The sequence below is a fragment of the Crocuta crocuta genome, unplaced genomic scaffold (genome assembly GCF_008692635.1).
Source record: "Crocuta crocuta isolate KB4526 unplaced genomic scaffold, BGI_CrCroc_1.0 scaffold1, whole genome shotgun sequence".
Classification (NCBI taxonomy): Eukaryota; Metazoa; Chordata; class Mammalia; order Carnivora; family Hyaenidae; genus Crocuta; species Crocuta crocuta.
In genome coordinates, this window is record NW_027527930.1 from 3,223,025 (window position 1) to 3,235,435 (window position 12,411).

Genomic DNA, 12,411 nt, shown 5'->3' on the forward strand with positions numbered 1-12,411 from the left:
TACAGTATTAAATAAGTGACATGGAGCATTCAACACCTTGTTATAAAATAGGCTTTTGTTAGACGATTTTGCCAAATTGTAGGCATGTTAATGTTCTGAGCATATTTAAGGTAGGCTCGGTGTATTAAAGGTTAGGTGTTAATTTACAGTATTTTCAACTTAAAATGCATTTGTTGGAATGTAACCCCATCATATCTTGAAGAAGATCTGTATATAAAGGAAACTCCAAACGGTATGCCTTACCATTTGTAAACACTTTGATATTAACAATAATTTCTTTTTTTTAATCTTTTAAATATTTCTGAGAGAGAGACAGACATAGAGACAGAGAGAGAGAGAGACAGCATGAGCAGGGGAGGGTCAGAGAGAAAGAGATACAGAATCTGAAACAGGCTCCAGGCTCTGAGCTGGCTGTCAGCACAGAGCCCGATGCTGGGCTCAAACCCATGAACCGTGAGATCATGACCTGAGCTGAAGTCAGACGTTTAACTGACTGAGCCACCCAGGCCCCCCAACAATAATTTCTTAATAGTACCTACTATTTACTCAGCTCATTTTCAAAGGCTGCTTATCTTAAATATGTCTCTTTTTAATTGGTTTATTTGAATCAGGATCCATACATAATATACATTATTATGTCTCTTAGGTGTCTGGTTTTTTTGTTTTTTTTTAATACTATTATTATCCATTTACATTCCTGTTTGTTAATATAGACTGTAATATAAGTTTCAGGTGAAGAATTTAGTGATTCATCACTTACATACAAGCACCCGGTGCTCATCAAAACGGGTGCCCTCCTTAATACCCATTGCCTATTTAACCCATCCCCCTGCTCCCCCCACCTCCAGCAAGTCTCTAGGGGTTTTTTTTTCTTTTTTAAAAAATTTTTATTTAATTAATTTTTTAAATTTACATCCAAGTTAGTTAGCACATGGTGCAACAATGATTTCAGGAGTAGATTCCTTAATGCCCCTTACCTATTTAACCCATCCCCCTCCCACAACCCCTCCAGTAACCCTCTGTTCTCCATATTTAAGAGTCTCTTATGTTTTTGTCCCCCTCCCTGTTTTTATATTATTTTGGCTTCCCTTCCCTTATTTATTCCCTAGTTTTTTTAAAAAAAACTTTTTTTTAGTAGTTTATTTATTTTTGAGACAGAGAGACAGAGCACGAGTAGGGGAGGGATAGAGAGAGAGAAGGAGACACAGAATCTGAAACAGGCTCCAGGCTCTGAGCTGTCAGTACAGAGCCTGACGCTGGGGCTCAAACCCACAAACCGAGATCATGACCTTGAGCCAAAATCAAGAGTCGGATGCTCAATTGACTATGTCACCCAGGTGCCCCATGGGATGTTTTTTTAAATGACAAATTCTGTATCTTTACCTGTTATGGATTTCCTGTTTCTTAAGTCAGTTTTGGTCATCTGTATCTTTATTAGAAATTATTCATTTTATCTAGGTTGTCTAATATTTTGGCATACAATTGCCAGTAGTATTCCCTTCTAATTCCTTTTGTTTCTGTAAGGTCAACAGTAACCTCTCCTCTTCATTCCTGAGTTTAGCAATTTGAGTCTTCTCTCTTTTTCTGTTGGTCAGCCAAGCTAAATGTTTGTCAGTGTTGTTGATCTTATCAAAGAACCAACTTTGAGATCCAGTGATTTTCTTAGTACTTTAACATGCTATTTATTTCTGTTCTGATCTTTTATTACCCCTTCTTTCTGGGGCTTTCCACTGCTATATGTGTTTATTGGTTGCCCTTGAGGAAGCTTGTGTGAAATCATGTAATTAAGATATGCTAGAGCTAGAAGAGTCATGGAGGTCAGTGCCTTCTCCAACTTTAATGCACATACAGATCACCTGGGGTCTGGTTAAAGTGCAGAACCTGATTCAGTAGTACCATTGGAGCCTAAGGTCTCCCATTTCCAAAAACTTCCAGATGATGCCAGTTTTGATGCCAGGGCTACATGTGCCAGTGGCAAGGATCTAGTTCATTGGTATCAGGGTTGTTTGTGGGGTTTTCCAAACCATGTTGTTGCCCTCCATTCCAGGGATAATATACTCCCCCTGCTTGAGAATTGGTGCTGCAGTGAATCATTAGGATTGATATGAGTGTGTGTTGTTTCCATCAGATAAAAGAATTACTGAACAAGCTTAACCCTCATTTCACAGATGAGGAAACTGAAGCCCCAAATTGGTGAGACTCCTTGCCTGGTGTCCAAGTTAGTAGGTGCAAAGAGGTGATTAATATGAAACAGATCAAGAGTAGTGGGCAAATATAATGTTTCTGGTAATAAGGATTGATTTTAGCAAAACACATCTTTGATTACGCTGTTACCAAGGAAAGGTAGCAATGAGGATAAATAAAATTTTATTGACTAACATCTTTCAGATTTCAACCCAAACAAAATGTTACTTAAATTTATTTCCTCTTTATTACTCTTGAGTAGAATTTTATATGATATTTGGAATTGCATTAAGGAGAATAGATATATATACATAGATAATCTAAGGGTCCTAAGACTCTTTTTTTTTTTTTTTTACAAATAGTTTATTGTCAAGTTGGTTTCCATATAACACCCAGTGCTCATCCCCACAAGTGCCCTCCTCCATGCCCATCTCCCCCCTCCCCCCCCACATCCATCAGTCCTGTTTGTTTCTCAGTTTTCAAGAGTCTCTCATGGTTTGCCTCTCTCACTTTTCCCCACCATTTCCCCCCTTCTTCTCCCCCATGGTCCTCCGTTAAGTTCCTCCTAATCCTCCTATACGTGCAAACATATATTTGTCCTTCTCTACCTGACTTATTTCGCTCAGCATAACACCCTCAAGATCTATCCATGTTGCTACACATAGCCAGATTTCATTGTTTCTCATTGCCATGTAGTATTCCATGGTATAGATAAACCACATCTTCTTGATCCATTTGTCCGTTGATGAACACTTAGGCTCTTTCCATGTTTTAGCTATTGTTGAGAGTGCTGCTATGAACTAAGGGTCCTAAGACTCTTGATTATTTTTACATTTTTAAAAAGTTTTTTTAATGTTTTTATTTATTTTTGAGAGACAGAATACGAGTTGGGGAGGGGCAGCCGGGGGGAGACACGGAATGTGAAGCAGGCTCTATCCAGGCTCTGAGCTGTCAGCACAGAGCCCGACATGGGGCTGGAATCCATGAACCATGAGATCATGACCTGAGCTGAAGTCAGACGCTTAACTGATTGACCACCCAGGTGCCCCAAAAGGCTTTTATTTTTAAGTAATCTTTACACCCAGCGTGGGGTCAAAGTTACAACCCTGAGATCAAGAGTTGCATGCTCTACCGACAGAGCCAACTAGGCACCCCATCTATTGATTAATTTTTTAATGTTTTAATACTGTTTATTTATTTATTTATTTTGAAAGCTTATTTATTAAAGTGAGTGAGGGCAGGGATAGAGAGAGAATGAGAGAGGGAAAGAAAGAATCTCAAACAGGCTCCACACTGTCAGTGCAGAGCCCGACTTGGAGCTGGGACAAACCATGAGATCATGACCGGAGCTGAAACCAAGAGTCAGAAGCTTAATTGAGTAAGCCACCCAGGCGCCCCATCTATTGATTATTTTTAAATGAGGATTGAGTCAATGTTCATGATTCTCTTGTATAAATAAATAAGCGTCATTAGAATAGTTAATGGTGTTTTATTATAGGATCTTTTTAGTGCTCTCAGTAATTTGTTCACTATCAAGGACTAGTAATTTCATGCCTAGTTTTATACTCTAAGAAATACAGGGGCACCTGGGTGGCTCAGTTGGTTGAGTGTCTGACTTTAGCTCAGGTCCTGATCTCACAGTTCATGGGTTTGAGCCCTGCATCGGGCTCACTGCTGTCAGTGTGAAGCCTGCTTTGGATCCTCTGTCCCCCTCTCTCTCTACCCTTCCCCTGCTTGCATGCTCTCTCAAAAATAAATAAAACATTTTGAAAAATAGTAATAAATATGTTAAAAAAAGAAATATTACAGAAAAAGTTCAAAATAGATTTATTTAGAAATTATTGGCCTTCAAACATTCTGAACACAGTAAGCTTTCCTTTCTATATCTTTTGTTAGTTTGTCATTTTTAATCTCATATTAATGTTCTTAGGTATCTTTTGAAAATCTCTACATGACAGCTTTTGTTTCTCATATAGTATAAATTTTTGATCTATCAAATAACCAGGAAGTTTTAAAGAGTAACTGCTTCTGTTACATATGAATTAATTCCCAACTTACCAAGAATTGGGTACAATATAACATATTTAATATTAACATGTTAAGTATAGCTTAATTTTCTTCAATTCTTAAAACATTTCAAGATTGGTCTGTATGAACATCAGTCATTGCACTAATGAGATGGAAGAAGGTCTTGGTCAGATGATGGGTTTGCAAAGCAGTGTGACTCAGTGTCACTCTTAGCTGTGTGACTTTGGGTTCAGTTTTGTCATCACTGGTAACTAAATGAGCCTCATTACTCTGTAAAGTTCATTAATATTTTCTCATATAGAAATTAGCAGTCTTGAAGACCTATAATGAACATACACATATTCTTGAAAGAACTTTGGTTTGAAAATCAATTAATATAGTTTATTACTGTAACTATGGTCATTTCTGTAGCTTCTTTAGTCCACTGCTTCTGGTATGTTCCCCCACCCCCACCCCCCCGACCATGGTGCTTTGTGCCACTACCCATCTACTCACCAAAACTAGAAAATTACTCTCCATTCTTCCTCCTCCTTCTTCTTTCACATCTAAGTGGTCATCAAGTCCTGAAATCCCAACATCCTACCCCTAGAACAGCCCCCAAAGCGAATTCCCTCTTCTCTACACAGCTCTGACGGCTCTGGTTTCCTTCACCCCTTCTTATTCCTCTCCCCAGCTGTTGCAGGACACCCTTTCTTGCTCCACAGCTTTGAGTTCTTGCACCTTTCCAGTTCATCTTCCATGTGGCTATGACAGGGACTTCTCTAAAGTTCATGTCTGTGGGCTGCCTGCCTGGTTCAGTCGGAAGAGCATCTGACTCTTTTTTTTTTTTTTTTTTTTTTTTTTTTTTTTTTTTTTTTTTTTTTTTTTTTTTTTAGAGAGAGAGAATGAGGGCACAAGTGAGCAAGAGGCAGATACAGAATCCCAGAAAGGGCAGAGAGAGAGAGAAGTGGNCTGACTCTTGATCTCAAGGTCATGAGTTTGAGTCATGTGTTGGGGCAGAGATTACTTAAAACTTTAAAAAATAATTAAGATTCAAATCTGTGACATCACACCTCTCATTAAACTCTTGACTGTTAAGGTGAAATCCATGTTCTTTAACAAAGATCCTTAGCAGTCTCTCCTTTCCCTCTTTCCCTCATCTCATCTCATCTCACAGCGTTTACTCATATGTACCATAAACTAATGGCACTCTTTCCATTTTATTTTTCTTCGTGTGCCAAGTTCTTTTCATTCTTCAGCGCCTTTGCCTAAGCTCTTCCTTCCATTCTGCTCCCTTCCCAGTTTTTGCCTACTCCTCCTTGCCTGACCACTGTCTGTCCTTTAAGACTGAACTGAAAAGTCTCACCCTCTGTTACTAACGTATATGACACCTAATGATTTCTTATATTAATTTTGTACAATGCTACCTTTATAAATTATATGTTTTTACAAATTTTGTTTGCTTGATTTTCTGGGTGTAGAATCAGATGGTGTAAGAGCAGTAATATTTGATCCACTCTTTTACAGGTTATATTTTTCCAATTTCCTTATCTTCTTTAATTGCATTCCTCCACCTTCAGTACAATGTTCAGAAATAGCCATGTTAATACATATTTCTTAATTTTCTTAAAATGCTACAGAGTGAATAAAAATATTTTATTAACTGGGAAAAAAAATGTCTCAAGGTACCTGGGTGGCTTAGTCAGTTGAGCATCTCACTTTTGATTTTGGCTTAGGTCATGATCTCGTGGTTTGTGAGTTCAAGCCATGGTTCAAGAGTTTGAGCCCTGAGTCAGGCTCTGCGCTGACCACATGGAGCCTCCTTAGGATTCTCTCTCTCTCTCTCTCTCTCTCTGTTTCTCTGGCCCTCACCGCTGTCTCACATTCTTTCTCAGGCTCTCTCTCAATATAAATAAATAAATTTAAAAAAAATAGCCTCATTCTCTGGGAATTTATATATACATACCTGCCCTTTAAATTTGAAGGGAAAGGGCATCTGGGTGGCTCAGTCGGTTAAGTGTCTGACTCTTGGTTTCAGCTTAGATCATGACCTCACAGCTTCGTGGGTTCAAGCTCCGCATCCAGCTCTGTGCTGGCAGCCCTCCCCCTACTTGCACTGTCTCTGTCTCTCTCAAAATAAATCAATAAACTTAAAAAAAATTTTTTTTGAAGGAAAAAGGGGGCCAGGTCAGGTAGCTTTCTTCTGTGCATAGTCCCATAATATCCTGTGTATACTTTTGTGGGTGTTAATGTTAACAGTGCGTTTACACAGCCTCTCAAACTTTCCCACATCCAGTGGCAGGGGAAAGGGTATTAGACTTGTGTACAGCGTGCCTGAAATTTTACATTAATATCACATCTAGTATCTTAGCCTTAAAATTTATACAAAATTTACATTTGATTCCATAGAAAGAGGATACTTGACCTAATATAAAAACATTCTAATTTTATTTGTTCTGGAATAAAATTGATCTTTGTCAAAGATGATAATGTTTATTGTGAAATTTCAGGTGTTCATTCTAAGTTGCCCTGTATTTGTTCTCCAGACATTTGTGTACACCAAGTTTGATCAATAGTGAGCACTTTGATGTCAGGAACTAGGTCTCTTATCTCTGGAATCCCAGCATTAAATATCTAACACCTAGTAGATGTTCACTATTTAAAGAAAAAAAATGAATGAATGAGCAAAAGTTGTTTTGAAATTAATAGTGTTAAATGTTAGCATTGTTAAACAGTTTTATTTTTTCTCATAGAAAAAATATGACTAATGACATTCTGAAAGTCATGCTTTTTTTTTACTTTTTATTTTTTTATTTTAGCGCATGCATGAGCAGGGGAGAGGGACAGAGGGGGGAGGGAAAGGGGGGGACAGAGAATCTTAAGCAGGCTCCACGTTCAGTGCAGAGCCCGACCTGCGGCTCAATCCCATAACCCTGGGATCACAACCTGAACTAAAGAGTCAGATGCTCAAGCACCCCTGAAAATCATGCACTTTTAAAAACCAATTTCTGGAGAAACAAACTGAGGACTGATGGATGTGGGGGGGAGGGGGGAGATGGGCATGGAGGAGGGTACTTCTGGGGATGAGCACTGGGTGTTATATGGAAACCAATTTGACAATAAACTATTTGTAAAAAAATAAAAATATATAAAATAAAATTTAAAAAAAACCCAATTTCTGACCTGTACAATATAACAAAACTTTAAAATGAAAACTTTTACAGTTAAAAGTATCAAATATACAGGAAAGATCACATTGTAAGCATTCAGTGTAATGGATTTTCATACACTCAACAGTTTTACATAACTGATACCCATATCAGAACGCAGAACTTTGCCCGCCCCCAGAAGTCCTTCCGTGCGCCCACTGGGTTGCCGCAACCCTTTTTAACTGCATATATATGTTTCACAAAATCATTTTATACTCAAGTACGATTTAAGACAAGTAACAAACTGACTGAATGGATTATATTTTATTCTGTGACAAATTAAGTTAGTGATTTGGTGATCATTACTAGTAGCCAACATCACAAACTTTTTAAAAAAATAGTTAAAGTACTAATTATTTTCAGTAGTTTGATTTAGTACTAACCAGGAAACGTAATTAAACTTAGGTAGTGCCCATAGTTTTGTATACAATTTGACACAAAAATGATGATAATAATAAGCATTAAATAATAAACATTTTAGCTACTGCATTAAATAATTAATAAAGAGCAGTAATGTCTTTTGAGCTTGTTATGCCTAATTGTCAAATTACCCTGATTTTTGTTTGACCTTCTTTTATTTGTTTAGAGTAGTAGTTATTAGTGGGGAAGGAGCCTGATTTTGTCTCCCAGGGGACAGGCAGTGGGTAGATACCTGGAGATACTTTTGGTGGTCATAACTGGAGGATGCTACTGACACCTAGTGGGTAAAGGCTAGGGTTGCTACTAAATTTAATTTACAGANCGCCCCGAGAGCAACATTTTCTAAAGAATGAGTGGACTGTTTGTGTTTGATGTAGATTAGCTCAATAGATTATAGCACCATACTAATAAGTCCAAAGTTATTAGGAACTTAATTTCCCTAGGCATTAATTCATCTTTCTGCATGGTTTATACACCCCAGACCACAAACAGATGTCTTGAACATTTTGCTACTGATTGTAAGAAGAATGGCATGAGGCAGTGTAGAAGTATAAATCCATCACCACTTCTGGCAAGAGTCTCCAGTCCCGCTCTCCAGTGACATTTTCTTGCCATCTGTTGGGAAGCGTTAAATAGAGAATCTAGTTGCTCTCTACAAACATTTATGCATGTATACCCACACACCTCTACGCCATCCATTTCTCCCAGTGATTATGAGAGGTTAGAAACAATGGGGTGCACATAAGTTCCGGTAACAAAGTTGGAATTTAATGTCTGAGAAAGCTTGTTTTCATGGCTGTATTTTAGGGGGTAGTTTTGATGTCTCTTCCATTATCACATTGTGAGCTTATTCTGGTCTCAACAAGTTGACTGGCCCTGAGCAGAGAGAGTCACATTTGAGGCCTGGTGTTAAAACAGTTGTACAAGAAAGAATTAATGGCAATATATATACCAATCCTGACTTTATAATAAAGTATTTCTTTCAAAATATGACCTCAGAGAACAGCCCAGCAAGCCAAGACTTATATAGTTGGAACTCTGGCTTTGTTGTCTCTTACTGGCTGTGCCCAGGGACCGGCTCCTTCACATGCTTAGCCTCGTTTGTAAGTTGGTGCTATTGGTAACTGTCTCACAGGCTGATGTCAGGAGGGACTGAAATCAGAACCGTCAGAAGCAGCCCACAGCACTTGGCACAGGGTAGGCACCAGTAAGTGAAGGTAGCGAGTGCCTGGATTGTTCTGAGTTCTGTCAGATAAAAAGTGGTACTTAGCCCCTTTCATCCAGTAGTTTATCACACTCTATGCTAAGTCTTAAAAATTTGGGAGATGATACTATTGATTATTTCTAGTTTATGTAATAATGTTTAGTTTAAATAATGATGATGCTAATGAACATAAATAATACTAATAATGTAAATTGTATACTTGGAACAAAGTTGAAGTACTTTTTTTTCTACATTGCCTTTAATTTTTAGAGTGCCTCACAAACTGTAGAGAACGAGGGGGGCAGGGGCCAGGGTGGAATCACAGAGACCAGTGTGAAGGTTGTGAAGCTATGATGGGCACCCAAGTTAGGGTGGGGGCAGAGGTGGTGGCAAGATCATTAAGACTGTACTCAATGCTTGAAATTTGATAAAATAAGTAATTTTCACTGTTGCATCAAGGATATTCCTAAGGGAAACTGGCATCATTTTTTTTTTAACAGCAAGTACTTGGCAGAAAATACAAAACCACTGTCTTCATTCTTGCCAAGACACCCTCCATTGCTTTTGCACCTTTGATGCTAATGTCAACACAGTGAAACGCTGAATTTTTAAATGTGCTGTTTCCAGTAACCAGGATCCATCCTCTCCCTCTTTGGCCATAGATCCTAATTATCTCATGGCTAACGAACGCATGAACCTGATGAACATGGCCAAGCTGAGTATCAAAGGCTTGATTGAATCAGCTCTGAACCTGGGAAGAACTTTGGACTCAGACTATGCACCTCTCCAGCAGTTCTTTGTGGTGATGGAACATTGCCTGAAACACGGCTTGAAGGGTAGGCCATGGGCCCAGAATGCAAATGTGCATGCAGCTATTTTCTAGCAATCCGTGCTCAAGAAAAGTGTTCTTTATGGAGCCAAAGAGTAAGAGGCTTGAATTAATAATATTAATCTATTGGAATGCACCCTATATGAGCGCAGACAGGGAGACAGAGATGTGGTTGAATAAAAAGACATACAGGGCTTAGAAACACAGATCATTAAATGCTAGAGCCAGAAAATACATTACGAGTATCTAGTCCAATACGGCAGTTCTATTTGACAGGTGGAAACAGGCCTGGAATTTGAGGTAATTCACCCAGGGTCACACAGTGAGTGGAACAGAGCAAGTGCTAGGTTCAGATCTCCTGACTCTTGCTTCTGTGTTCTTCCATTTGACCATAAGTTTTGAGGGCAGAACCTGGTCTTGTTCACTTTGCTTCCTTTCTTCCTCGCTCCCCAATCATTAATAGCCTGGTTCTCAGTTAACATATTTTTTCCCATTGGACTGTTTTCTTCACTAATACCTCACAGTTTTAAGTACTATATTGTTAAAATGTTACGTTATCCTTATCATAGGTGTAGTTGTAAATTCTTCCTGAAACAGGAAGGACTGAGTCTTGGGGAGTAGGGGAATTTTGGTTTTCACAAAATGTTATCTATTCTGAAAGCATGAATAATTTTAGAACTGTCCGATAATGTAGGATTAGTTCTCCAAAAGAAAGGATTAAATAGATGAGAGAGAAGTGTGTATATGTGTTTGTGTGTTGAGGGCATGTTTATGTTGTAAGCATATTAAAACATTGTGTGTTTTTTTTTTTTTTATCACCTTAGCTAAGAAAACTTTCCTTGGACAAAATAAATCCTTCTGGGGGCCTCTAGAACTGGTAGAAAAGCTTGTTCCGGAAGCTGCAGAGATAACAGCAAGTGTTAAAGATCTTCCAGGACTTAAGTACGTTTAAGGTTGAATTCTGTTAGGAAAACATTAACCATTTCCTTCAAGATGAGAGATAATGATGACCATAATCATTTATTTCATAACAGTCCAGAATGCGTACTGTTTTTATGAGTAGGCACTACTATGAGAGAATTGCCAGGATAGAATATTAAGAGAAGTGTGCCTGTGAGAGGTAATCATCACTANTTTGTTTTTTTTTTTATCACCTTAGCTAAGAAAACTTTCCTTGGACAAAATAAATCCTTCTGGGGGCCTCTAGAACTGGTAGAAAAGCTTGTTCCGGAAGCTGCAGAGATAACAGCAAGTGTTAAAGATCTTCCAGGACTTAAGTACGTTTAAGGTTGAATTCTGTTAGGAAAACATTAACCATTTCCTTCAAGATGAGAGATAATGATGACCATAATCATTTATTTCATAACAGTCCAGAATGCGTACTGTTTTTATGAGTAGGCACTACTATGAGAGAATTGCCAGGATAGAATATTAAGAGAAGTGTGCCTGTGAGAGGTAATCATCACTAATTTAAAAGAGGTTGTATTCATAGTGAAATGCCAAAATTTTTCTTATTTTGTAAAAGTACTTGTGGGAGTCAGGGTCTCAAGAAATCAGACCTAAGGAGGGAGTGTGCTAGACTCGACTAAGAAAAAGAATTTGTTTGGTGCAGTTTAAGAGCCAAGATTGTCAAGTAGACCTCAGGAACTGACACTGGGAACCTGCCTCAACGCAAAAAGAGTACTGATCATTTTCCCAAATTAGACTGGTTTAACTTCAGTCAGATAGAGGCCTAAATGGATTGTGTCCACATTGGTAGTATTTGGGCACTTAAATGATACTAAGTTTCTGAGGATTTACCAATGCTAATGTGATAGAACATTTTCAGTTGGACCTCCCAGAGGTTTTCAAATTGTAGTCTCAAATTGTAGTCTCAGTAATTCATTCTCCACAAGAGTATTTGTCCCAAACACACCCCCAGTCCCACCAGCCCACCCAGAATTCCTCACGTAGGAATGTGGGGGAAGAGGTTGTAAGGAGCACCTCGGTGTGCCTGCTATTACTGGGGACTATTAGCAAGAGTCAGTGGATCTCTCCCACTATGCTCTATGTCTGCTACTTTTAGTTGTCTGATTCTTGTGTTTCTGTAGGACACCAGTAGGCAGAGGAAGAGCCTGGCTTCGTTTGGCATTAATGCAAAAGAAACTCTCAGAATACATGAAAGCTTTGATCAATAAGAAGGAACTTCTCAGGTATGAACATCTTATTGAACTTTCTTCTTTTCTTGCTATATTCTATATATCATATGAGGTCAAATCATATAAATTTGCTGTTTTTGCAGGTTTAAAACAATTGATTCATGATAATTTCATATAGTTCAACTAATACTTTCTCCCACCCCTCACACACACATACTCAAGAATAGATGTTTATTTATCACATGTGCTCCATCTGTCACTGTGGCATATATTTGGTCCTTTGCAGGGTAGGTGAAAACTTAATACCCCCAGAAAACAGGAAAGGCTTTTGACTCCACCTTAGCATCTACCCAGACTCAGTAAGACAGGAAGTTGACATGTAACATTAAATTTAAAAACAGCACACACAAAAATTCTAGA

The 12,411-nt window shown here is 38.4% G+C and overlaps 1 protein-coding gene across 3 annotated transcripts in view; it reads left to right on the forward strand.

Annotated features, from left to right (window-relative positions):
- Window positions 1-12,411, forward strand: part of RUFY3 (RUN and FYVE domain containing 3) — a 64,771-nt gene that overhangs the window by 24,971 nt on the left and 27,389 nt on the right. For all 3 annotated transcript variants that reach the window (XM_077750129.1, XM_077750135.1, XM_077750122.1), the window contains 3 exons: window positions 9,687-9,860; window positions 10,678-10,795; window positions 11,944-12,045. In XM_077750129.1, the coding sequence (XP_077606255.1) occupies window positions 9,687-9,860; window positions 10,678-10,795; window positions 11,944-12,045 (394 nt within the window). The remainder of the gene's footprint in view (window positions 1-9,686; window positions 9,861-10,677; window positions 10,796-11,943; window positions 12,046-12,411) is intronic.